This window comes from Pleurodeles waltl, chromosome 4_1 (assembly GCF_031143425.1).
Source record: "Pleurodeles waltl isolate 20211129_DDA chromosome 4_1, aPleWal1.hap1.20221129, whole genome shotgun sequence".
Lineage (NCBI taxonomy): Eukaryota > Metazoa > Chordata > Amphibia > Caudata > Salamandridae > Pleurodeles > Pleurodeles waltl.
In genome coordinates this window covers 637,874,511-637,902,123 of record NC_090442.1, presented here as the reverse complement: position 1 = coordinate 637,902,123, position 27,613 = coordinate 637,874,511, and the positions used below count along the sequence as shown (strand labels likewise).

General features: G+C 41.4%; 1 protein-coding gene across 1 annotated transcript in view; it reads left to right on the top strand.

The window, feature by feature from the left end:
• Window positions 1-27,613, top strand: part of PPM1H (protein phosphatase, Mg2+/Mn2+ dependent 1H) — a 726,537-nt gene that overhangs the window by 189,577 nt on the left and 509,347 nt on the right. The window contains exon 2 of the mRNA XM_069229078.1: window positions 14,217-14,382. Coding sequence (XP_069085179.1) covers window positions 14,217-14,382 — 166 coding nt within the window. The remainder of the gene's footprint in view (window positions 1-14,216; window positions 14,383-27,613) is intronic.

Sequence of the window (27,613 nt, the reverse complement as noted above, 5' to 3'; positions counted from 1 at the left end):
TTCTATTTAGTTTTCTACAAATACTCAAGTAAAGTAAGGTGTAGAGAAATAAAAGATAAATATTGTAGCCCATGTGAACCAGAAGTAGCCAATTTAGCACAATCTGTGGCCTTTGCCAAAGAACTGCTCTACTTGAGAGTAAACTTGTAGATGAGGAGGGAAGGTTATGCATGCATTTTCTAAACAGATCCCCGTTGCTTCTGATCATTGTATCCAATCCCTCCTAGTTCATGTACTTTCCCTTATTGTCGGGTTAATCTTTCTTCTAATCCTCTTCAGGTGACGTCCAATGGAGAAGGCGGTTGAGGAATTCGAGTCTGAGGTGTTACTTGAGATTTTCTAAGCCTCTTTTTCTTCGTTCATATTTTAGGTGGTTCCCGTTCGTTCAATAAGCTTCTCTTCCTCATCAGATTGTTTAGTTTAGTGGGGCTAAATCATAAGAGAGAGCAAAAGTTACCAATAATAACTACATTTGTGACCCTCCTACTCCATACTTTGGCTGGAGCAGTCAACAATGGCTAATCTTTCTCTTTGTTGACAGTGATATACTGAGGCAGGGGAAGATATCTTTAAACACTCTCTTTTTCCTGCTGAAAGTTATATCGATTTTTTTGGAATGTGTCTCTGGGTTGTGTCCTAATGTCAACAGCCACCATGTCTACCAGCCAAACATGGCCTTTCCGTCCTTGTGGCACTAAGGCCTAGATCAAATTAGCCACCACTGCATGCCAGGACATCCAGTCTGTCCCATCTTTGATTGGGCAACCCTTAATCAAAACTCCACCCTCTTTCATTAAGCCCTGATGAAAGTGTTGTGGGCTTTTCCTGAGGCATTAAGATGTGTCTCCTTGATCCAAGTAGGCTAAGTACCTAACATCTACTACAATAGCTCCCTTTACTCCGCCAAAAAGCAAGCAGTGGACTAGGGATTTCAGCAAATCTGATGCCAGTCTTCCCAAACTACACAGGGGGCCTTCCAGACTTTTAAAAGTTACAAATACAAAGTCTAACAGTCCATGCTGGACACTGGGTCCAACAAGACTAAACAACCATGCCATCAGGGTCCATAAAATGTCAGTTGAAGACAGACAAAGCCAATATCTTGTGGGGAAGTAGTTATTTTATACTCCTGCAGCATAAGGAAGGAAGAGGTAGTTTAATTATCTATGAAATCTCCCGGGGGGGAGGGGTGAAGAAGGGAATGGACTGTTGTAAAGCGCACCCTCCCAGTCACAGTTAACACTACACAAGAGCAACCATGACAAACTTATAGGTGTCTCGGCAGGAAATTATCCAAATGTACAGACACCTAACAATTTGTGTGTATGTATCCGGAGAGGATCCATAATTTTACAAAAAATTAGATAGACCCTAACACACCAACCTAGGTGTCAGACTTCATCATAAGGTTACCACATTCATCAGGAAGTATTATAGTGAAGAGTGGGCTGCCTGGCTACAGGGAATACTTTCTGTGATGGTAGTGCAGGATCTACAGTAGCAGACTAAAAATCTCGGGCCTCTTCAAAAAGATACTATGTTATAGTTAGCAATCAAGGCATAAATACTAGGAGTGACTGCTGTATGTTGTATGAGCGATTGGAGTAACATATGGTTATCCTGATCCTGATGAAAGCCAGGATCCCCCTTATGGGACATACAGTGGCTAAAACATGTTGACAGGTCTGATGCTGGAGGAATAACACTTCTTTGCATCCTTCCAGTATCTTTTACAGGAGGCCCGAAATTGTTCTTCTGCTACTCGCCGTTTTTGATCTTGTGTATGTTTAACAGTTGTTGAAAGGTAGTTTATTGACAAATAAACTGTCTCAAGGGATGCAGGCAGTCCACTCTAAACTAAGATCTTGGCGTAGAAAGTATGAAGGTATAAGGACATACTGGGACCTGTTAGTATAAAAATTAAAAGAAGCTTGCTATCTGTAAGTAATCCTTTTATAAAATAAGAAAATGGGAATCTTGAATTTAAGTGGCATTGTCCAGCCACCAAATATCAAATCGCTTTCAGGTCTCTGAAATTCATTCAGTGTACAGTTTTGCATACATATTGATTGGGGTTAACCTTAGAAATTGACTGGGTTGCATAGTTCAGAAGGTCACTCATTTCAGCCTTTGCATGAAGGATAATGGTCTAAAAAAATTCTCCTCTCAGGACTTTAAGTGGGCCAGGTCCATCAAGCTTGCATACCTTTTAGTAATTAAAAACGCACTTAAAACGTGTCGTGGGGCCCTATATTCATATTCCTAATTTTGCTGGTTAAAACACTGATCAATTTCTGAACAATGAATGTAAACATTGTTAAGGTAATCCATGTCAGCAATTTAGTCCTCATTTATATTTCACATGTTTTACTTAATCCTGCATTCCCCAAGTGTGTTAGCTATTTCCAGGACGTGATATTTAAGTATTTTTTGTGGCGCATATTATTCCTGCATAGTACATACTTTGAACTGAGGTGCGTCCAGGATTTATAACAGGCAATGATAGAGAGCTCTAGAATTCAGGCTGAAAGAACTGGGAGTTTCACACAGTGCCCATCAGTGGGTCAAAAAGGTGCTCAGAATACATGGCCATCCAACCCTTGGCCTCTCTTCAGAGTGTATATTGCAGTAGTCACATATTCCAATTTTGATTCTGTGCAAATTTGCTTGAAAAAAGTACATAGTTGTCAAAATATTGACAAGGCAAAAAAAAAAACAATAAGTAGGAGTGCTGTGTGCTTAGGGGTGATGAAGTGAAGGAGATGTGTGGAAGAACGCTCATGAAAGGGTGCCGAAGAGGAAAGAGATGAGATGTAAGATATGCAGATTGACAATATGTGTAGAGAAAAATGGAGTGCATGTCTAACATAGAGTGAACATAACAGGAGTGACTGAGACATTCTGAGACCATCACCCATTCCACAGGGCACAATAATGTTTAATTCACAGGCTCACAATTTTAGAATTCAAACATTTTCATTAATATTTACAACAAAATCTTTGTTGTCGCTCAGTAAGCTTAAACATCTACCAGCCATTGACAAACCCAGTGTTCCTGGCTTCTTTTAAATGCATCTGGGTTGTGTGAGAGCATCTAAAAGAAATATACGGCGTTGGATTGGAGGCTGAGAGAATGTGTCTAATTGATTGAAATAATGTTGATGAGGATTTTAGAACCCACTTCTCCTGCATAATATTAAAAGCACAAATTTGACCCTGGATTTGACTAGAATAGCTGTCATAGTTAAAACTAGGGTTGAAAATTGGAAGGTGGCAGTCATCAGACTGATACATAAAAGGCAGGGCACAAAAAAAAACGAAATTACAGGTTGATTAATCTGCTTGATGGGTGAAAAACTGTTCGTAAAAATAATCTTAGGTAGACTTAAGGAATATTCAGAATAACACCATATTGTGCCTCTGGAACAATGAGGCTTTAAGGAAGGGAACTCTATGATAGATCATTGCTTCAGCCTGTGGACACTTGTGCAGAAGGCTATGGAGCAAAGGGGCAGTTTATTCTGCTGCTTCATAGACTTCTTCACAGTCTTCAATTTGGTTGTTGGAATTGTTTATGGGAAACATTGGCGAAATAAGACATTCCTAACAGCCTCCTGACAATTAAAAAGGGTCTGCACTCACACAACTTGGCTCAGGTAATTATTGATATAGATGGAAGTTTGAACCAGAAAATCCCAAATAATAATGGGCTGCACCAGGGATGTGTCTTGGCCCCCTGATATGTTCCTTGTTTACCTCGGATCTACCCATCAGTATTAGCAGTAGAAAGGGCACCAGCCCCAAAATGGACGGCAAATATATAGCATGCTTTCTATATGAGGACAAATTATAGATCTGACAGAAATAGGCTTACAAAGGAATCTGAATACATTCATGGAATACTGCATTAATAAAAAGTTAGTGCTAAACAAGGATAAGGCCAAGGTGGCAAAATATCTGTAACCTTTGAATGGTGCCTAGGAGTATGGTTCAAAACGAGATTATTGTGGAATTATCATATTGGATTACTCAAAGTTAGAGCCTTAGCTTCAATAAGTGGTCTGAAAAAATGTAACAAAGATTATGGAGATACATCCCTAAAACCAGTAATAATGGCCTAGTCACCCATGATTCACACACAATTCCAGTATGGAGCCAAAATTGTTAAGCCTAAGTGGCAAAAGGAATGGGAATATGAGAAGGAGAAATGTTTGAAAAGGCTGTTATTGTAGAGGTCTTCAATATCTCAGGCAAACAAAAACAGAAATAGGAATAACTTTATTAAACCATCTGGCATGTGCCAAGGTGACTAGAGTCTGGTTACGTCTGAATTCAGGAGTTGGGCAAAAGTTAACACTATGGTTGTAAATATGAAATTACATACGGTGAATTGAAGTGGGCTAAGGGCGTCAGGAAAAACCTGGAGGAAATATGTAGGGTGCTTGGTCTAATTATAGGTCAACAGAATTTGCTAATAAATACCACAAACGGTAAACTCCGGGTTTCAATAAAGAATAAAGCTAGAGAACATGATATGCAGTATTTAAAAGGGAAACCTTCTGTCCAACTTATGCTTAACTCATGGCAAAATGAGGAGTGGTTTCCCTATGCGGATTCACTACCAAACCGTAGGTTCAGATCTGAATTGTTAAGTTTGAGAACCGGTATTGATCTGTGCCATAGTAATAGCAAGGTATAAATGGCAATAATGGATGTATTTGGTAAATGTACCTGTGGGTTGAGCGTAAAGTGTGACAGCCTACATATTCTCATGGATTGTTTAAAATTTCAGATCCTTTGGAAAACTGTTTTAAGGCCCCTTTTTTTAATCCCTTCGCTGCCAGGCCTTTTCCCCCTCAGGTGCCAAGCCTTTTTTTTGGCTGTTTGGGGCAGTTCGCGCTTAGGTCCTCATAATGTTTTGTCCACATAAACTACCCACGCCAAATTTATGTCCTTTTTTCCAACATCCTAGGGATGCTAGAGGTAACCAGATTTTGTGGGTTCCCCTGAAGGAGACCAAGAAATTAGCCAAAATACAGCGAAAAATTAGTTTAAAAAAAAAAAGGAAAAAAGGGCTGCAGAAGAAGGCTTGTGGTTTTTCCCCTGAAAATGGCATCAACAAAGAGTTTGCGGTGCTAAAATCACCATCTTCCCAGCTTTCAGGAACAGGCAGACTTAAATCAGAAAATCACATTTTTCAATACAATTTTGGCATTTTACTGGGACAAACCCCTTTTTTACTATTTGTTGTGCTTTCAGCCTCCTTCCAGTTAGTGACATAAATGGGTGTGAAACCAATGCTGGATCCTAGAAAGCTAAACATTTCTGAAAGGTAGACAGAATTCTGAATTCAGCAAGGGGTAATTTGGGTAATTTGTCTAGATCCTACAACAGTTTCCTACAGAAAATAACAGCTGAAATAAAATAAAATGAAATTGAGGTGAAAAAAAACAACCATTTTCCTCCAAGTTTTACTCTGTAACTTTTCCCTGCAATGTCAGAATTTTGAAAGCAATATACTGTTATGTCTGCTGGACTCTTCTGGTTGCAGAGATAGATATGGCTTGTAGGTTCATCAAGAACCTTACATACCCAGAGCCAATAAATGAGCTGCACCTTGCAATGGGTTTTCATTCTATACCGGGCATTTAGCAATTCATTTGCTGAAATATAAAGAGTGAAAAATAGGTATTAAGAAAACCTTTGTATTTCCAAAATTGGCACATAATAAGGTGTTAACAACCAGTGTTTATTTGCACATCTCTGAATTCCGGGGTGCCCATACTAACATGTGAATTACAGGGCATTTCTCAAATAGATGTATTTTTTACACACTGTCTTACATTTGGAAATTAAAAACTGTAGAGAAAGACAAGGGGAAATAACACTTGTTTTGTTATTCTGTGTTCCTCCAAGTTCTCCGATAAAAATGGTACCTCACTTGCATGGGTAGGACTAATGCTTGCAACAGGAAACGCAAGATGGACACATCACATTCTTACATTGAAATATGATGTGTTTTTTGCAAAGTCCCTAGCTGTAGATTTTTGCCTCTAGATCAGCCCGCACCTACCCAACCTGTGCATTTTTTAAAACTAGACACCTAGGGGAATCCAGGATGGGGTGACTTGTGGGGCTCTCACTGGGTTCTGTTTCCCAGAATACTATGCACACCTCAAAACACTTTTCCTCACATTACAGTGACAGAAAGTTCTGGAATGTGAGCGGAGCCACAAATTTCCTTCCACCCAGTGTTCCCCCACGTCTCCTGATAAAAATGGTACCTCACTTGTGTGGGCAGGGCTAGTGGCCGTGAAAGGAAATGCCCCAAAACACTATCTTGACACATCAAAATGATCAAATACAAAACTACCTGTTTTTGTGGGGGAGGGAGGCACCTGCGTTTTTGGTCCTCGGCTCAGCAGCCATACAGGGAAACCTACCAAACCCAGACATTTCTGAAAACTAGACACCCGAGGGAGTCCAGGGAGGTGTGACCTGTGTGGATCCTTTAGTGTTTTCTTACCAAAAATCCTAAGCAAAGCTGAAATTTAGCTAAAAAAACAAATTTTCCCCACATTTCTGTGTGGGATCACCGCACCGGGACACATTTCCTACCGCCCAACGTTCCTCTTAGTCTCCAGGTAAAAATTATACCTCTCTTGTGTAGGTGGGCCAAGTGCCTGTCACAGGGAAGAGCCAAAAACCAAAGCGGGTCCAATAGTGCAGTCGGAAAAAAATCATTTTTAGGCTGACAAGTGGGGCAGAATTTTTATCGGTATAGATAAGACAATGCTGGGGGATAGGAATTTTGGGGATTCCGGAAGGTTCCATCACAAAATGGGTAAAATATGTGTGATTTCCTGCAAAGTTGGAGGTTTGCAGGGCATTGTGGGTAAGAAAATGGTGCTAGGAGCATGTGAATCACACCACCCTGGACTCACCCAATGTTTAGTTTTCACATGTGTCTAGGTCTTGTGGATTTTTCTACATGGCAGCATTCCAAAGTCCAAAAAGTGCAGCCCTCACCATTCCAAGTGGGACAATTTTGAGAGTAAGCCAAGCTCTCATGGCCCAAATGTAAAACCAAAACCCAAAATAATCAAATGTCCTCTTGCTTGCCATGGGATAAGATGTTTTAGTGTGCGGGGGAGCTGAAAGACTGTTATCCCCTTAAGTTGGGGTGGGGCCATAACCAGGCCCATACTGGGTGGTAGCCACCACCCTACTATTTTTAATCTTTTAATTCCCTGGCATCTAGTAGACTTTCTCCACCCCCACCCCCCCCGGGTGTGGATCGGGGATATTTGCCCTATCTGCCCACTGGTGGGCAGAACAACTTTGGCCCCATTTATTTGGGGAGAGGGTACCATATCCCCACCCTCTTATTTTGGAAATAAATCTTACCTGGTCTCTGGTGGGCTTTATGGGGGCAGATTGGCCTAATAAAAATAGGCCGATCTGCCCCCCAGGGGGGCAGAAATGGCCTAAATACAATTTACCCCCCAGGGGAGTGACCCTTGCCTAAGGGGTCGCTCCCCATATATAAAAAAATAAAGTAAACAAAAAAAATATATCCCTGGTGTCTAGGGGTTTCTGCATCCCCCCCCCCCCTGCCGGATGCAGATTGGCCTAATTATAATAGGCCTATCTGCCCCCGGGGGGCAGAAAAGGCCTAAAAATATTTTGCCCCCCTGGGAAGTGGCCCTTACCCAAGGTGTCACTCCATATATATATATATATATATATATATATATATACACATATATATATATATATATATATATATAATAATAATAATATATAAAAATAAAAAAAAATCCCTGGTGTCGAGGGGGTTTCTGACCCCCCTTGGAGCAGATCGGCCTAATTATATTACGGGGGGCAGAAATTGCCTAAAAATAATTTGACCCCCTGGGAAGCGGCCCTTGCACAAGGGGCCGCTCCCCTCATGACAATAACCTACAAAAAAAAAATCTCTGGTGCCTAGTGGGCATTTCTGCAGAAATGCTGAGAAAGACATCAAGGGAAAGGAAAGGCCTTTCCTTTCCTTTGATGCCTTTCTCGGCCCCTCCACGTGATCGGAGGAGAAATGCACAAGCATTTCTCCTCCGGGGCAGGCCTCTGATGTCATCAGACGCCACGGGGGCAGGAGGAGTGACGGGTGGAAGGGGAAGCAATTCCCCTTCCATCCCTACAGTGGGGGTGCCGAGGCGAGGCTCATGGGGGAGCTCCAGCCCATGAGTCAGTCCAAGGACATAACGGTTACGTCCTTCGCACACAAGTGCCACAGCCAAGGACGTAACCGTTACGTCTTTGGCTGCCCAGGGTTTAACAGACATGAAATATCTCAGTATGACTTGTGCCAAAGGGAGATTTGTGGTTGCCGCTAAATGGGTTTTATTAGATTATTAGATTTTTACCTCTTTTAATCTGCCTTTTACCTATTTTTTTTAGCGAATGTACGATCTGTCATGGAAATTATATGATGGGATGTTATTTGTACATATATGTATCATGATTATTTTTATTATTGCTTTTATATAAATTATATGAGGTGATTCTATCTGTACATGTATGCTTTATGATGATTAGCTCCTCGCTGTTTTATGTTTGTTTAAAGACCAAGGTCTAAATAAACATTCCTTTTGACTGACTGACTAAAAGTTGTGTTATATATCTGGATGCAATAACAAAAATCACAGAGGACCCAAAATACTAATCAGGTAGCACACTATGGAAATAACAGAAATTTAATGTATGTATTTAAGCCACACCCCTTTTATTCTCCCCTCATTTTTTCAACCCACGTAAAGCTTGCCTCTTCCAATCTATCAGACTTGACTGCATGGCCAAGTCCTTTGCTCTATGTCATTGTGTCTACCACAAATAACAGTCCAATATGGTAAACATTATTTTGAAGGTACAGGGCCTAATTTTGAGTTTGGTGGGGAGAGTACTCCATTGCAACTGTTCGCCTGATTTACAAGAGGGCAGATCTTCAGTATTTCTACAACACAGCCAACTCCATCACCAAGATAGTACTCCGATGGCCAGTATTCCATTGGAGATTCAACCATCTCCATCCAATTTGGAGTGGGATGTCCAAGGGCCAGTTTTCTCTCTCCCTCACTGCCTGGTAAAACCTAGCTGTAAGGGACAGTGAAAATGTTTAAATGGGCCCCGACCATGGGAGTCATTGGCTTTTGATATTTAAAAACAAACTCGTTTAGAGAGTTGGTTTTAAAAAAAACAAAATAAGTCATAAGTTTGACTATTTGATGGTACCATCCGTCTAAGTTTTAACATATTGACAGAAACTTCTGTGATGGCGGTTCCTACCATTGACTAGAGATATGTGGAGGACCAACAGACATCTCTAAATGAAGCAGAAGGGTGCTCCTTCCAGGCAACAGCGTATTTTTCGCCGTCGCCCTAATGAAGTACAAACTGTCCTCCCCTCTAAATCGGGCACAAGGCAACTACCATTCCAGTAGAAACATGGGAATAGTAGAGAGTGCCTAGTTTTGAGTCTCGGTAGAATTTGTAAAAAAAAAATAAAAAAAAAACTTGATATGCTGGGGGTTGAGGGGCAGCTAAATAGAAGTTACTGCTCTGCAGTTGAAGCTAATCCTAGGACTGGCACCACTACTGTTTCTGCTTTTACATATTTTTTTATTAAATACGTCATAATCAATGTGAAAATAAATACATTTGTTTAAATGCGAGTCCCCTCTCCCACTCTCTTAGTTCTTCAGGCACTTTTCTTTGATATTTCCTCACCTTCCATAGAGCTCACACATGATAATTGTTCTCCTACCTCACCTTAAAGGCCTGGAACAAGTTGCTTCTGGCACTGTCACTTTGAAGCCAACATAACCCACTTGCATTTCGTAAGCTGCTCAAGACATGCTTGTTCCCCCTTTTCCCTCTTTCACCCCTGGAGTTCAGTTCTTCATTGCCAGGACATCACTGGGGGTCGTTGTCAAGTTCTGCCAAGGCTAGTGTATTCTATTTCATTCCATTAGAGGCCGCTGTTACCTACCTCATTGTGTGGCGGGGGACGTGTTTCACTTAGTTCCAGGCCTCCCTCTGGTGCTTTCTGTTCATGCCAGGTAGCTCAGCAGGCGCGCTTTTTGCTCGATTAGAGGTTAGCGTTCTTATTATGGTTATTGTTTTACGACAGTCTTAGTGCTTCCTCTGTTAACAAAGAACCACAAATGCGTGAAACCCACAAGTTGCGAAGTGTAGGCGTTAGATGAAAAAAAAACATTTCAAATGTTCCTGCAAATTCTGGATAAATTATTGAGTGTAAGAAGCTGCCTAAGCGATGCTGCATGATCGAGAAGGCCAACATTCGTTTGCATTTTTATTTCCCTACTGTGCACATCCCATCTGTCATGTACACATTAATGAATTGATAATACTGAATATTTCAGGATGCAACTTCAGACAACGAGGAAGGGAGTTGGGAAATCAATGTATTTTGTAGTTTCGTATTGCAATGGATTTGACAAACGATTATCTGGTATTCACTGTATTAAAGTGCAGAAATAGAGGCACTATAATGCACAAAGCAAGCAGCAACACTGCCAAGATTTTAAATAAATACAATGCTTATTGTCTAATTCTGAATAGCTTTTGTGCTTGCAATCAGTCCTTTTTTGTTATGTTCTAATTTTGTCCATCTTTTCTACTTTTTTTAGGAAACCACCCTAAACATTAGCTATTTTAACTATATTCTTGTCCATATAGGAAACATCTCCCCTGAAGCCAGGCTTTTGACAATGTTCATGCTGTGTTTTATTTGAGGGTATAAGCTTTACGAAGGCTAGAAAATGATTACAAGACATTGTTTACCTAGGGTTTCAGATACATACTGCATTTGGTCACCCCTGGTTCCCTGAAGTAGTGATTCAATACAGAGAATGGGCATAATTCCGTAGTCCACTCCTCCCACAGAGGAAAGGTGGTCGCCCTGTTATTGGCACTTTAGATGAGACATTATAGTACCCGTGCACCTGAAGGACTGGATGACAAAGTTAATGTTATGTTGTATTCCCCAGCCCCTCCCCACCTGGAGCCAGATGCCTTCCAGTTCTCCAACTTTTCATCTGCAATGTAACAAACAAGCGCCTGTGCCTTAGCATTATCTTTGTTGAAAATAAAGAAACTGTGCACAAACAATGTTCTGACTTTGTTGTACTCGGCTATTGGGAGAGTGTATTCTTAAAGCAAATAATGTTAGCCAAAACGTGCATGCATGGAGCTATTCTTGGCAAATAAAACTCATTCCTGCTTCTCCGTAATGACCGTGGGCTTGACCATGAGAGATCTATCATTGTTCTTTCAACTCATGCCAAAGGTATGTTCACTCTAGCCTAGAAGGCGCTGCTATGTAGCATAACCTGGCGTCGCACGCACATGGGTACTGTACAGCCAGTGGTTAATTTGTAAAGGAATAAGTGCCGGTGCCCAAAGCTCTCCTCAAAAGCCCACAGCCGGTGCTGTGTCAATGTGGCAATGCGAATACTAAGGCTGCGTGTGGTTGAATCCATCTCATGCTGCTTCATTCCACTACCAGACCCTCTCTGTTCATTTATCTCCCTCCTGGTTTCTCCATCTTCCTCTTGTCTGATGAGGCAAAATAAGTGCCGGACCCCAGAAATTAGTGCCGGAGGCCCTCACGGGCAACCACCGGCACAAATAAAGCACTGCTTACAGCAATAGGGAATCGGTGGGATGCTTCCTCCTTGTCAGATGAGGGACTAGCTTGCCGCAACCTCAAACTTCCAGACTCTCCACTGTTCCCTTGAGGCACAGTAGATCGAGCAACAGCTTAGACGGTAACCTACAAGGACCCTTGACGTATTTGTCCTTCGCGACCAGCTGTGGTGAATTAGTTGTGGGCTGCAGGGGACTTAGCAAGGAAAACCTGAGTAAAACTGAGTTCTATCTTCCGTTCCTGCTCTAATCAAGTTTCAGACTAGGAGCCCAAGTTAAGGTGCCAGTCCCTCTACCTTGCCTGGTGAGTGGGCGAGGCTCATTGGTGCCACTGCAGAGTATCCGCTACTCGAATCCAGACACCTCCTGTCCCACCGTGACAGTCAACCATCTGATCCAGTCTCATCCTAGAGACATTAAAAACCAAACCGTGTACACAGGACGTTAGCCTCCCGTGGCTCAGGTCAGTCTAAAGCAGAGGTCTTCAAACTGGGGGGCGAGCCCCCCTTGGGGGGCCTCAAGTGATCCCAGGGGGGGCGCCAAAATCTGGCCAAAAGAAATATTATACAGATAACATGCCTTTGTTTTAAGCAGAAGCGTGTTATTGCTTTTTAAAAAAGGTAACAGTACTTAACTGCAATGTTTAAATAGGTTTAGACCTATTTAAACATTGCCATCTTTCTAAAATAATTGTGAAAAATTCAGAGGGGGGGACCAATGATTTTTATTTTTCAACTGGGGGGGCGCGGCATAAAAAAGTTTGAAGACCACTGGTCTAAAGCGTCCTTGTCCAGGTCTTGCAGAGCCCTCAGCTACATTGCTGGGGTATGTAAAGGGGAGACCCCCGGGATGGCACACCCTGGGGTATGAAGTGGGAGCTGCAGCGCCTGAACTCCAGCTGCAAGCTACTGTTCTCTAGGTCAGGCAGAATGGCCAATCAAAGAGTGCTTCGTCTTCACATTGACACATAGGTTGAATCTAGCCCCTCACCTTTCTTGCTAGGGAATGAAATGTACACCCCGTTTCAACGCTGGCCTCCCACAGACAGCTAGCTACTTGTCAGGACAGCGGTGGCTGGCGGAACACATGAAATCCTTCCATTCATCCTGATATTTCGAAGTCTCTTTTCATATGTTTTTTCTTTTGTCCCACTCCACGTGTTTTGTCTTTTGCTGAGAACTTTTGTGAGGGTTTTAGCTCTCCCTAGCCTTTGGAGGTGGCTAAACATGAGCGGCTCACGGAACGATGGCTTGATCGTATCCCCAATTTGGCTTTATGTATCAAACTTTCAAGTCACTACCATCACTGGTATCATCGATAGTGAGGATTATTTCACAGCATCTGTTGCTATATGTTTCCCAGTACCACTTCCATAGTGGTCCTAGACATCCAATCGCAACGGTAAATGCTAGCTGGGAGTTGTAGTTTTAGCTCAATTTAATTGAACACATTTGACTTTCAAAAGAAATGACTGAAGCCCAGAACTTGCAATATGGTGCCCACGGTGACATAAAGGGATATGATTACGCAGTGCTGCCAGGAAACGTTTCAGGAATGTTATTGTAGCTGATGCAGAGCGTTGAGCCGATGTGGGTTTTCTGAGGATCACCGGTTTGGCTTGATAATTGCACCGATATGTCATGATTAAACCTGGACTCAAATTAGTGGTGGCAAAAAGAAATTGGAATTAAAGACTAGGAAATAAAGTTTATGTTCATTTCATGACCTTCACACCCACCACAATTTGAAGATAGTAGCCTATCTTGCTGTCCAACACAAAAAATTCCTTCATATCAAAAATAGACTGCGAACCATCTCTATCCCCAGTTAAGTGCTGCCCAATGGTGGTGCTGCTGGTGAAAGTCCCTTCACAAACCGAATTGGAACTGAAGACCTAATGTGCTCTCTTTCATGTCATAGTGCTTGTGCTGTCATGTATTTTGGCCTGGATCTATGTAATCACCCTCACTGCTTCACACTTTTAGTTTATACCATAAGATCCTGCTCGCTTGGCCAAAATAAGTTGAAAACTGTGCTGTGCTCAACACACCCATCTGGTTAGCGGTTGCCATGATGGCGACCTATGATGGCAAGAACATGCGTGGTACACTAAAGCTTTCTAGGTCTGTTTGTAAATGGTTTAGTTTTTCTGTTATTTACTGAAGGTTATTTAGGTGATGTTTGGCCATGAAGTAAATACATCTAGCAACACTTAACTTTCTCAATCAAATGAATTTGTTTGTGGGAACATGTACTAAAAATATGGCTTTAAAGAGAAACTGATTTTTTTAAGCAGTCAACTGGCCTTCCAGCAAAAGCTATTCTTCATCACTAAACAAAGAGTCACAAATATGTGAAACCCAAAAGCACGTTGCTCTTTCCGCTAGGAAAGGAACCCATTCTAAATGTTCCAGTAAATTCTGGATTAATTACTCTAGAAACTGCAACACTGCGAAGGTGCCTGGCGTTAACAAGCTTTTTACCTTTTCTAGGGTGATTAATGCGGGTAAGAGCACACATAATGAAGACCAGGCCAGCTGTGAGGTGATGTTTGTGAAGAAGAAATGTGGAGTTGTAGCCACGCCGAACAAGAGCTCTTCAACAAAGAGAAGGTCTTCGTTGCCTAACGGGGAGGGCCTGCAGCTGAAAGAGAGCCCAGTAAGTGTTCTAGTTGTGTTCTTATAGTCACTTCCATCCAAAAGTAAGAAATCCAATGACTTTCCCCTTTTCAGTCCCCCTTGTGGAACAGTTTTGTATGTTCTCTAGATCCCCAAGAGTAGATACCACCTTACTAGCATCTGCCAACAAGGGAAGTCCACCAATAGTGAGTTGCCAAAAGTTACGTTGTTGTTAGGTTCTTTATTTATGACTGATGTTTGGCACTTCTATACAGTTATCCAGCCTCAGCTGGCTGTGCCATACCTTTTCATGACAGGAAAGTGGGGCAGTATGAGCCACTTATAGTGAAACCTGAGTAAATATGTGGTGTTCGGTAACTTGAAATAAGTCCCATGGAAAGCCATTTGTGAATGAGATGATCGTTGGGGGGGGAGGGGCCTGTTGGAGAAATATGAACGTGTACTTGAATGTGATTTATGAAAATGTTACAAAGAAACTACGGGTATACTCCGTTTATTGACTCAGGGAATACACAGGTAGGTTATTAAAAGTTTATTTAGAATTTAACAAAGCATAGCAGTACCATGAAGAACTGTGCAAGCAATTTGGAAACATTATTTTTTTCCCCCAGATATATAACAACCATTGCAGGACTGAAAACTTATTTATGGCGCTAGCTTGCATGTTTTGCAGCCAGGCCACCACGATCTGGCTGCATCGGAGACAAAATAAGTAGGCAAAACAATGCTCCTTTATTGTACTATTCAGACAAGGGAGAAGATGTAGTACGGAATGGCCAGACCAGAAAAGTGGATTTGATTGACTCAATTGCACCTGGATACTATTGTAGTACTCCAGTCCTGGGAGCGGCCATTATCATGAGTGGCTGGGTAGAAAGATATATAGATAAGTTATAAATAAGTACATTCTAAAATTTAGTGCTGAGATTAATACAAAAAGCACCATAGAGTGGAAGTATTCTAACAAATAAGTTGAAATATGAATAACTTTTGTAACTGTATTTATATAGTGCTTGCTACCCCTGACGAGTTATTGAAGCGCTTTTCGGTTAGTAGCATGCTACTCCGGAACACAAAAGGATTAGTGGTGGATTAGTATAGGGAAATATGAGTTAATTTGATCAGTGGACATGTGAGTTTGAAGTTGGATTGAATAGAATAATGGACATATAGAAGAGGGAAGAGTTCTGAAAGTGTTAGTTGCTAGAGCATAGTAGTAAGATGAGGTTTGTGATGAATAAAAGGAGAGATGGAGGAGGAAAGAGTCTGTAGAAAGGGGCTAGGGAGATTATAGTAATAAAATGAGGTTTGTGATGATTGAAAGGAGAGAAGGGAATAATGGGGGGGAGGGAAGAATGAGGGAAGAATTTAGTAGGCTTGTGTAAGGAAATGCCTCCTTGGCATGGTTACCCCCTGACTTTTTGCCTTTGCTGATGCCAAGTTATGATTTGAAAGTGTGCTGAGGCCTGCTACACAGGCCCCAGCACCAGTGTTATTTCCCTTAAACTGTACCTTTGTCTCAACAATTGGCACACCCTGGCATCCAGGTAAGTCCCTTGTAACTGGTACCTCTGGTACCAAGGTCCCTGATGCCAGGGAAGGTCTCTAAGGGCTGCAGCATGTCTTATGCCACCCTGGGGATCCCTCACTCAGCACAAAACACACTGCTTGCCAGCTTGTGTGTGCTGGTGGGGAGAAAACGACTAAGTCGACATGGCACTCCCCTCAGGGTGCCATGCCAACCTCACACTGCCCATGGCATAGATAAGTCACCCCTCTAGCAGGCCTTACAGCCCTAAGGCAGGGTGCACTATACCAGAGGTGAGGGCATAGGTGTATGAGCACTATGCCCCTACAGTGTCTAAGTAAAACCTTAGACATTGTAAGTGCAGGGTAGCCATAAGAGTATATGGTCTGGGAGTCTGTCAAACACGAACTCCACAGCACCATAATGGCTACACTGAAAACTGGGAAGTTTGGTATCAAACTTCTCAGCACAATAAATGCACACTGATGCCAGTGTACATTTTATTGTGAAATACACCCAGAGGGCATCTTAGAGATGCCCCCTGAAAACATACCCGACTTCCAGTGTGGGATGACTAGTTTTCCCAGCCTGCCACACACCAGACATGTTGCTGGCCACATGGGGAGAGTGTCTTTGTCACTCTGTGGCTAGTAACAAAGCCTGTACTGGTTGGAGGTGCTTCTCACCTCCCCCTGCAGGAACTGTAACACCTGGCGGTGAGCCTCAAAGGCTCACCCCCTTTCTTACAGCGCTACAGGGCTTCCCAGCTAGTGGAGATGCCCGCCCCCTCCGGCCACGGCCCCACTTTTTGGCGGCAAGGCCGGAGGAGATAATGAGAAAATGAGAAAAACAAGGAGGAGTCACTGGCCAGTCAGGACAACCCCTAAGGTGTCCTGAGCTGAGGTGACTCTGACTTTTAGAAATCCTCCATCTTGCGGATGGAGGATTCCCCCAATAGGATTAGGGATGTGCCCCCCTCCCCTCAGGGAGGAGGCACAAAGAGTGTGTAGCCACCCTCAGGGCTAGTAGCCATTGGCTACTAACCTCCCAGACCTAAACACACCCCTAAATTGAGTATTTAGGGGCCCCCAGAACCTAGGAAAATAGATTCCTGCAACCTGAAGACGAAGAAGGACTGCTGACCTGAAGCCCTGCAGAGAAGACGGAGACACCAACTGCTTTGGCCCCAGCCCTACCGGCCTGTCTCCCGACTTCAAGAAAAACTGCAACAGCGACACGTCCCCGAGGGTCCAGTGACCTCTGAAGCGTCAGAGGAGTACCCTGCATCTAAAAGGACCAAGAACTCCTGAGGACAGCGGCCCTGTTCCAAAGAAACTACAACTTGCAACAAAGAAACAACTTTTAAAGGACTCCACGTTTCCCGCCGGAAGCGTGAGACTTTCCACTCTGCACCCGACGCCCCCGGTTCAACCTGCGGAGAAACAGCACTACAGGGAGGACTCCCTGGCGACTGCGAGCCTGTGAGTAGCCAGAGTTGACCGCCCACAGCGACGCCTGCAGAGGGAATCCAGAGTCTCCCCCTGACAGCGATTGCCTGCTTCAAAGAACCCGACGCCTGGTAAAGACACTGCACCCGCAGCCCCCAGGACCTGAAGGATCCGACTTCCAGTGCAGAAGCGACACCCAGGTGGTGGCTACCCCGAGGAGCTCCCTCCCTTGCCTGCCTGCTTCGCTGAAGAGACCCCTGGGTCTCCCATTGAAACCAATTGCAAACCCGATGCCTGTTTGCACTCTGCACCCGGCCGCCCCTGTGCCGCTGAGGGTGTACTTTTTGTGCTGACTTGTGTCCCCCCTGGTGCCCTACAAAACCCCCCTGGTCTGCCCTCCGAAGTCGCAGGTACTTACCTGCTGGAAGACTGGAACCGGGGCACCCCCTTCTCTATTGAAGCCTATGCGTTTTGGGCACCACTTTGACCTCTGCACCTGACAGGTCCTGAGCTGCTGGTGTGGTAACTTTGGAGTTGCCCTGAACCCCCATCGGTGGGCTACCTTGGACCCAACATTGAACCCTGTAAGTGTTTTACTTACCTGCAAAACTAATCAAAACTTACCTCCCCAGGAACTGTTGAAAAGTGCACTGTCTAGTTTTAAAATAGCTTATTGCCATTATTGCCAAAACTGTACATGATATTGTGTTGATTCAAAGTTCCTACGATACCTGAGTGAAATACCTTTCATTTGAAGTATTACTTGTGAACCTGTGGTTCTTAAAATAAACTAAGAAAATATATTTTTCTATATAAAAACCTATTGGCCTGGAATTGTTTTTGAGTGTGTGTTCCTCATTTATTGCCTGTGTGTGTACAACAAATGCTTAACACTACCCTCTGATAAGCCTACTGCTCGACCACACTACCACAAAATAGAGCATTAGAATTATCTCTTTTTGCCACTATCTTACCTCTAAGGGGAACCCTTGGACTCTGTGCATACTATTTATTACTTTGAAATAGTACATACAGAGCCAACTTCCTACAGCTTGTTTGGGAGATCATAGTAGTAAACTGAGGTCTGGGTTGAGCCAGGAGGGATAGAGGAGGGAAAGGTCTAGGAAGGGTTATTTCTGAGATCCTAGTAGTAGAATGAGGTTTGGGATGAGTCAGAGAGTACAGATAGAGGATAGATTGAGAGAGGTCTAGGGTGAGACAGAGTAGTGCATTGGAGAGAGTGATTTTTTCTCTCTAGTACAATAAGAGTAAAGTGATAAATATATAGATGCATGAATACATAGAAAGGGAATATATGTATAAGGAAGATAATCTTCTGAAGTTGTATTGTATAAATTCAGACTTTCAGGTGTTGTAGTATTCGGAGGTAATTAACTTGTGTGTTTTTTATACCTCAAAATGTATTTATTTGTATTTTTTTAATTTTATCTTTTCCTCAATATTTCAATAGTGAAGTGCTTGTAGATAAATAGTTATGATCATATTTTACCACTTGTAGATAAATAGTTATGATCATATTTACCTATTATGATAGATAAATAAAACGGAGACCCATAAGCATATAATCAAACAATTTATCTAAAAAAAACTATGTAATGACCTATGAATGTGTTAAGCATAGAATAATATACATATTTTTAACCGTAAGTAATATATACATTTGTTAATCAGGCCTAAAGAGTACCTATATATTTTAAAACCATCGTTATTATCCTATTGATACAAGGACATTTTCGTATCTAGATATATACATATAATTAAATTATAAATGTTTACATACACAGGGATATGCCACATTGCTCTTCTATTATGGTGGTTATGTAGGAAAGAGCCAACTCTTGAGCAGCCTTCTGAAGATAAGATAGCTATCTGTGTTGACAGAGGTGATGTGCCTACCTCCCTGTTGGTCTTAAAATATAAGTGGTCATCTTTGATCATCTGTTACTGTGTGTAAATGGTGGAATTGGGCCACCATTTTAATAAATATTGCTACACTCCTAGCATAAGAGAAGTAGGATATGCAGCTTCTTGATGCTTATCTCCTGGCCAGTGCTCCCTCAGATGGTTTGGTGATACAACTCTTTTGCAGGGGACCACATTTACTTTCTATCTAGGTAGGCAGTAACCTAACAAACTGTGTGTGAGTTTATTAAACTCGTAACATTCCACATCAGAAATGAGCAGGGTGATACATCCAGGGTACAATAACTGTATAACTGTGAATGTTGGCTTGCAGTGCTTACTCATTTTTGATGTGTTACTATTAGCAATGCTTTTTAATTGGCCTGACTAACCATCTACATGTCCGGTTTCTACTTAGTAACTCTAGAACTCAAACATTCCATTTAATAACCATCCTTCACCGGCACTGTCACTCCCTAAACCAAAAGAAAATGTTTTCCCTGTACGCATCTTAAATTTATAACATTTTGGTAAAGAAACAGGTAAGACCAATCTCAAAAGGACCCCAGAAAATAAAGACATAATCAACTGAGTATTAACCCTTCAGAACTTCACTAACGTCAGCCCAATTCCTCCATTAACCACGGAGATGGTCAGAAGTGATGGTGCAAAGGCATATTTTTGTTCACAGTCCTTTTGCAACCTCTTCGGACCACCAGTTCTTATGTTCTTGCTTTATGTTGTGGGTGATGCAACCAGTAAAGGAGTATATCACCTCAGCAACCACCAGTACAATTAGATAGGCCAGTCTTATCATTCAATGTTACTGAAGTTTGAGGTTGAGAAGGTGACTTCCCTTACAGCTTTTTGGGGATGGTTCACTCGTTTTAGTTTCTTTCTAAATGCTAAACCTGCTACTCTCTGGAGAAGATGTGCTTTTTTCCTTGATAGTCTGTTTTTAAGTGTGCAGGTGTATCATGGTTTATGTAATTTCTGCTTGTTGCTTTTTTATCTTTACTGGAAGATATTGTCATCGCACAGTCTGAACTGCCATTGAAAAGTCTGGACATACCACTATGTTACTTCCTTTATAGTGGAGATCTCTTTTCTCATGAGCCCGGCGGAGTATTGTATCCTAAATGTAATAATCTTGCCATGATTGACTGCATTGGCACCCCAGAGGTGGCCTAGGAGCCAGAGTGTGTTGAGCCTTCTCCACTATAGAGGCGGGATACATTTTTAACACTGAACAGCATAGATAGAATAACTTGCTTGGATTTGAAATCGTCAAATTGTTCTGTGGTCAGCTGCAGTGAAATATGTGTTTTTGAGCACTGACTTTGTGTTGCACCACTTTGCACCTGGATTAGCTTTCCAGTGTTCACCAGATGCAGATTACATTTTCTATTCAGTTTAGCTGCCTATTGACTTTAAAGTAGCACTAGACACTGCTATGTTAAAGTTGTCTGCGTTTTTCCACATTGTAAACTGTGCTTATTTTCGTGTTCTTTCTCACCAAAAGCTTTGGTTGATAAGAATGTACTCAGACAGCAGGGAACGGATTTGTTTTGATTTAGCATCTTGGGACTGTGGCCAAATCCCAATGTGTTATTTTCAAAGCAGACCTAAACTAGCCAGCATGTTTGAATATTTCCTTTTTATGGGAGGGGTTTTTCCAGAAAGTCCTTCTCTGGTTGTTTAAGATATACAAAGACGACCCTGCTCAGTAGCAGTGGAATTCCGAGACCCCGGTCAGGATTAGACATCAAATGCCTAACACTTGTCCCGTGAGAGTGGAAATCTCTTTCTCGCAGTTGAACGGGGTCATCTTCTTGCTGGCATGAGAAAGATAAAGAGCTTGGCAGGCCCTACGGTGATGGATTTTTACTTTGCGATTATAATATAAAATAACTACAAATATTTGCTATATACATTGCAGTTGATAATCATTTTGGTATATTTTCATTTCATTGCTGTGACTATTTTTAAACGTGTGCTTTTAACATGCTAACCTCCTTTTTAGAAACCTCGTGGTGAAATAATAATAAATGTCTTCTTTGAACTGAGTAGTGCATTCCAAAGATTTTTGTCAGCTTGGTCATTAGTGAAAGCAAAACATCAGCCGAGCCTCATACTTAGTTATCCAGGTGGCCATAGTATCTAACCATTAACAGCATTAATTTTGTTGTATGTGAGGCTCAGTTGCATACCTTTACGCAGGGTTTTCAGGGGATTTGCCTCCACCTTCCTCTTATGTGTCTGCTGGTAAGAGCATTCTGTCGGACCCATCCCTCCCTCCTCCTCTGTCAGCTTATTTGTTTGGTTAAAACAATAGCTTGGGCTATCTATTAGCTTTATCCATGACTCCTATAAAAGTTTGTGATTTCAGCCTGCTGGTGTCCAGAGAGGAGCAACATCTTGCGCCAATGCTATTGAACTAATCGTATTCACCAGATTATGGATTATTGAAAACCCAACATATTTTCTATTGCCGGTACAGAGCTGCAGCCTTCACCTCAACTGCAATTATGTACAACTACACAGGCCTTCAATTTTAGCAAGATCATTTGATTATGCCCATAGGTTATGGGAATATATATTAATGTAACTTGCTGCATTGGAGTACCCACAACCCCACTCACACCCCCACGCCACCACATTTCTTCACAGGTGAGATTCAGTTTGATATTGCAGGTGTCATGATGATTCGCTGGCTCGTCATGTGCACTTCACAATTTACTTTCACCTAGATAGGGGGTTCAGATACCCCAAAATCATTGCAGTCAGAGCCTGCCTTACACCCAACACCTATGGCGGCAAGAGCAATCGGCAAACACAGCCTTCCTGGCAAGAAGGTGACAGCGCTACGCTGAAGAGGAATCTTCTCAGTTTTGGTAGTTCAGCTTGCATGTTGGGGACCTCCTCTTTGAGGGCCCTCTGGAGCAGAGACCTTTCTTCAACACCTCTTCACTGACTGTGAGCCCTGAAGCAGTGCCTTACACATCTGAGACCCTCAAGCAAAGCTCATTGTGGATCTTCGTCAAGTCCCCTCTCAACACCGCCACAGCACAGGCAGTGCCACCTGTAGCCTCATCACCTGGCTCAATCATGCTGGACAGGGCACTTTGTGTGATGGAGACCTCACCAAACTGCAATACCGTCCAACCACACCACCCCATCTTTAATTCACCTGAATTTTAAGTGGCTGCACACTAATCGCCTCACAACTCAGGTCTGGCCCACCTCCTACACTGAGGGGTGGGCCTCTCAGGATCAGCCAATCCTCATTTTGGGTAGGGCTTCAGGTGCTGCCACATCTGCCATGGTGTGTTTACTCCAACATCTGTAGCTTTATTTCAGGTAATATGCCCCAAAGCCGCATATGCAAGTGGGTGTTACTTCAGACCTTGAAGCCTCGCTACTGTCCGGCCAGCTAGGAGAATGCACTTAGGTGTCCCGACCCCTGATTAGCAATATATATTGAACCTATTATGGACAAAATAAAAAATGGCACATATATATAAAGGGAACATGATACCAGAGCAATGTGAAAAACAATTGCTTCACTCCCTCACTACTGGCAAAGCTAAAATAGTCCTACATTTTTTTTACATGACTGCACCAATTCAATAAGTGGAAGGGATCCACCATTTCAATGGGAATGAAAGTTGAAATTATTTGGAAGTAAATATCATGAACACTATATACATTATACGTGTGTATTAGGTACTTTCACATTTTTTTAATAAGCATACACTAGTCCTAGAAATTCCAGCTGTAAGCATAAACGTGTCATAGAAATAGCATCAATGTTAACCGGATGGCTAGAACGTAAAAAGTGAAAAAATATTCTACCAGGTAATCCTTTATCAAGCTTTACCATGCACCATCCCTAAGGGATAACTGAAAGGGTTACAAAACATATTATCTTTCACTCGGGATGCAAGCAATATTTTATAACATGTCTGAGATCAGTCTCAACACAATGGCGAGAGTGGCCACAATGGTCATCAAATGATAGATAGTATGCAAATGTAGGTCATTAAGGTGATTGCAATAAGAAGCAAAGAATGGAGACATTTGAGTGGAGGAGTGAATAGCCTAATTCTATGACATAAAATTGCCGATAAAAATACTGCATGAGTAAATATCACCAAAAAATATCGAAGGGCACATATCAAGTTTAAATGCTATATACATTACCAAAATATCAACTACAAAAACATAGCAGCTCAAAATATCTTCATTATAAAGGTAAATATATAAAATTAAAATGTTTACTATGACATCAACTTTAAAAAGTGAATTAACTTTAAAAATAGTTACATTGAAAAATATACATCTAATATAGAAAATAAATTCATTTTCTATATAAGAAAAACAATTAAACAAAACCTTTATTATTTTTGGTTTTATTTTAAACATAAACAGATACAACTATTAAACATAATAAAATTAAAAATACTACTAATTAAAAACAATTGAACGCTACACATTAAAACGTTATAAAAATACAAATATACTATAAACCTATTAAATAAAACTAAATATATATTAACAGATATACATCTCAAACTTAAAGAGAAAGGAAATACACAATAAAAATAGCTAAAATAAGTTAGTTTACAAAAAAAGTTAAAAAATAAAACACAACAAATGAAAAACCAAAATGCAAATTAGAACAACTACACAACAAAAGTAACAATACACTCCCCTGCTTATAAATAATTCTAATACAAAGAAATATTAATTACAATTTTAACTGTAAAGTTATTTAAAAAATTATAAAAACAGACAAATATAACTCTATTTAAATGACTGAAGGAGACATCAACAATCCTTCCTTCGAAAACCTGGGAAATAAGATCCGAAAAAGTTGGCACACTATCCAGAAGATTGATAGCATATCAAAGTTTTGATGGTCGTCTAATCATTGTTTTAATTATCTGTGTCAGAAATTGACCTAATATGAGAGATCTAGGAATACCGAGTTGATGGACCATTGGCTACCTACAGTGAGGATCTATAAATAACTGCCAAGCCCATGCTTTGTTTGTAAGTTCTGTTACAGGATTTGATGGCATGGTCCTCGGGAATCAGAGAAGAGATTGTGGGTGTAAAATCATCAGAGATGGTCGTTTCCGAAATAAAAAAAACTATCCAGCTGAAGATAATCAGTGAGATCAAAAAGATTAATTTTACTCGACCTCATGTGTGCCTTAATAATTGCATGTAGTTGAAACATAGATGTACAGTGAATAGGGGTGGAGTATAGGGGTGCAAGTACTTAACTGGAAATGCCCTTTGTAAGCAATTTAAATGCTGGAAGACCCCAACTACAGCAACATGTTTGATTATAGAGACAAGATAAGTTCATCTATATTATACCAGAAAGTAGAAACTTGACATATTGTCATTTAAACCGTGTATTAGATGGTCAAACCTCCCAAAGAGGGCAGTGTGCACAAGCACCTTCACTTTTCCACTTTGTCTTCAACCTCCTTTTGTTATAGCAATATTAGGAACTCAATTATACCAGACTCAGCGTCCACTGAGCCATATAGTTTCTGCTTCATGACATACCTATGGTCTACCACAGTAGTATTTGCCCATTTGTTTCTGAGACCCATGAATTTGTGTGCATTCACACAGTGCACAGATTTATTTATTCATACATTATTTTATGAAGCTCACCGTGATCACGTCGGACAGCTAAAATAAAATAAAAAATGAATTAATATGTCAGGATTCCATCAGAAGTAAGCGATGTCTCTAGAACTGGCTTTCTTCAGTTGGTTTCTCAGTAGGCATGGTTCTAATTGAACATTCTATAGACCACTTTGGTGTTGATTCTCACTGGGTGTTCTGCTAACTGACTGAGGTTTTCTGAGCCTGTTTATGTATCTAAACAGATATGGTTTTGTAGTTAAAAGAGTGTATGTATTTACATTTCTTACAAATGGCATTGCCATTGGAACAGTGCCCCTGTTCGTCATTTGTTGTTCTTGGCAATGAACGATTCACCTTCTTTACATTTTATCTGTCAGCAGCCAAAGTTACCTGCTTAAAGTGGGTGACCTGAGATTCAATTATTGCTAAGCAGTCTTTGAGGAGCAACCAAGATGAGCTCTGCCAACTACGTCTCATGCTAACAATGTCCATTTCATTCCCTTACTTCACCCGCATAGACTAACTAACACACCACACAACTAAGATGTTTGAAACACACAATGCTACTTCTCTCTTAAAAAGCATTAGTTACAGAGATGGGGTCACTTCAAAACTATTCACACCTGCTTTTCTCATTTTCTTATAACCATTTTCTCTTTCATCCAGTTATATTTTTGCTTCATATTCACAGTTCTATTTTTGCCTCAAACCCACTTTTCCTCAACCCTTAGCGTCTGCATTATACAGGATGGATTAAACGAAGCCACACCCACCAGACGATTCACACCTGTTGGGTAATTCTCCACTATCACTGTCAAAATATTAATCCAGGTTGGTGGAATGACCCCGTTAGACGCTGCCATTGGGTAATCTTGGTAAAACCTTCTCAGCTTTCAGTTTCATCATTCTGATCCCAGTCTCATGGGCCCATCCTTCCTCCACTTCAGCATAAGCGGTTGTCTCCTGCTCCTTTGAAGACTCGTTTTCCTCTGCACTAAGCTGGTCCCTCTAGAAACAGCTTTGTTGTCGATGGAGTCCACCTTAGCCTTCCAAGGTATGAACTCCATCTGTTTGGTCTACAGGGTCAGGAGCATGAGGCTGTTTGGAGTTTATCACTGTGGGCTGGGGTTGGGTTGACTTAGCACCTTAGTGTTCGTCTGTAGAGCAGTGTGGCCCTTCTTGCAGTGCTGTAACGGAGTTTTAACTAGTAGAGCGCTTGTGAGCTCACTTAAATGTTTCAAGCCATTCTGAGACGACTCTGTATCTTAATCTGTCCACTAATACTAATCTCAGACTCAGTGTCCCTGACGTACACCAATGATTTGTTGTTAATTGTATTAATGCAGGATATAATTGGGCTACGTTATACAGTAACGGTATTTCTTAAGGTTGAATCCTGATCTATCATTTTACCACCGGTGTCAGGCTCTGTAGGATTTAAAGAGCACCTATAGCAATATCAAAGGAGAGATTACATATTCTCCCTTCTGACGCAGAACTTTAGATACTGTTGGTTGCCGTCAAAGGTTAGCCAAGATCTCCTTAGTGTCCTTGACTCTCTAGTGTTAGCTACCGTTGAGCAGACAAGGCTTACTTAGAAAAGGTGGAGTGAAGGTTTGTTTGATGTACAGTACACCACTTAGGCTATCACAATTAAGTAAAGTCCATACTAAGTCAAATGTTCTCTTCAAAAAGGAATACGATTGGCATTTGGGACCAAGCTGCAGGATCGGAGTGCTGCATGCCTGGGCATGGGTGCACCGCTATGACTGCCATATGGCTGCCTGTGATGGTCTGACTGGTTGGTGGAGGGCCCACTGTGCTAGGCGAACAAGAACAAGATTTAGAATGCTGAAGATCCGATGTATTCGGCAAATGTGTGGGGGTCCCACTATCAGAAATGAAATAACATCCAATGTTTATTGTTTTGATACAGACTTCAAAGAAGTCGACCAAAAAAGTACATAAAATTTGTATAGTAATAATTATAATATTTGTATTTCTACACCATTAACATGACTATTGCACTTTACCCGACTTCTATTAAAGATACAAGACATTTATGATCATCCGTAGCAGAATCAGGACCATAATGGTTGTGTGCATTTTTCAGTGTCGTAAATTTCGATTGTCTTAGAGCAAAAAGACTACCTGGGGCATATATTGTAACCTGCTCATTCTTCCTTTAGGGTGTGACTCAGATTATCTTTGTGTCACTTGCGATCCATAAAATCCCAGCACTAAAATGTATATAAAAGCATCTTACAACCAGCGTCAAGAGCAGAGAGAAGTGCATTTGCATTTTGTTTAATATAAGAAGAATCACTTTTGGAGTCTCCAAATTTTAGAACATTGGATCATATCCTAAGAGTGGCTAATAATATACCTGCCGTTATAGAGGTGTTTTTAAGGCAACAATCCCATCTCAATTGATAAAATATTTATAATCCAGAGGAAACTCTGTCTATCCCTCTCGGCTTCTCTTTCTATAGTGTAGCGATGGCCTGAGTCACTACACAATAATTTGTCTTATTACTGCCTGAAAAGAGCCACTGGGTGCATATGACATACATCCTAAATGAACATTTTCAATATGTGCCTTGTGCTTTACTCTTAAAACTACGGAGCCTTACTTCTTTTTATCCCCAGAATTATTTTTCAACATTTCCCAAAGATGTTCG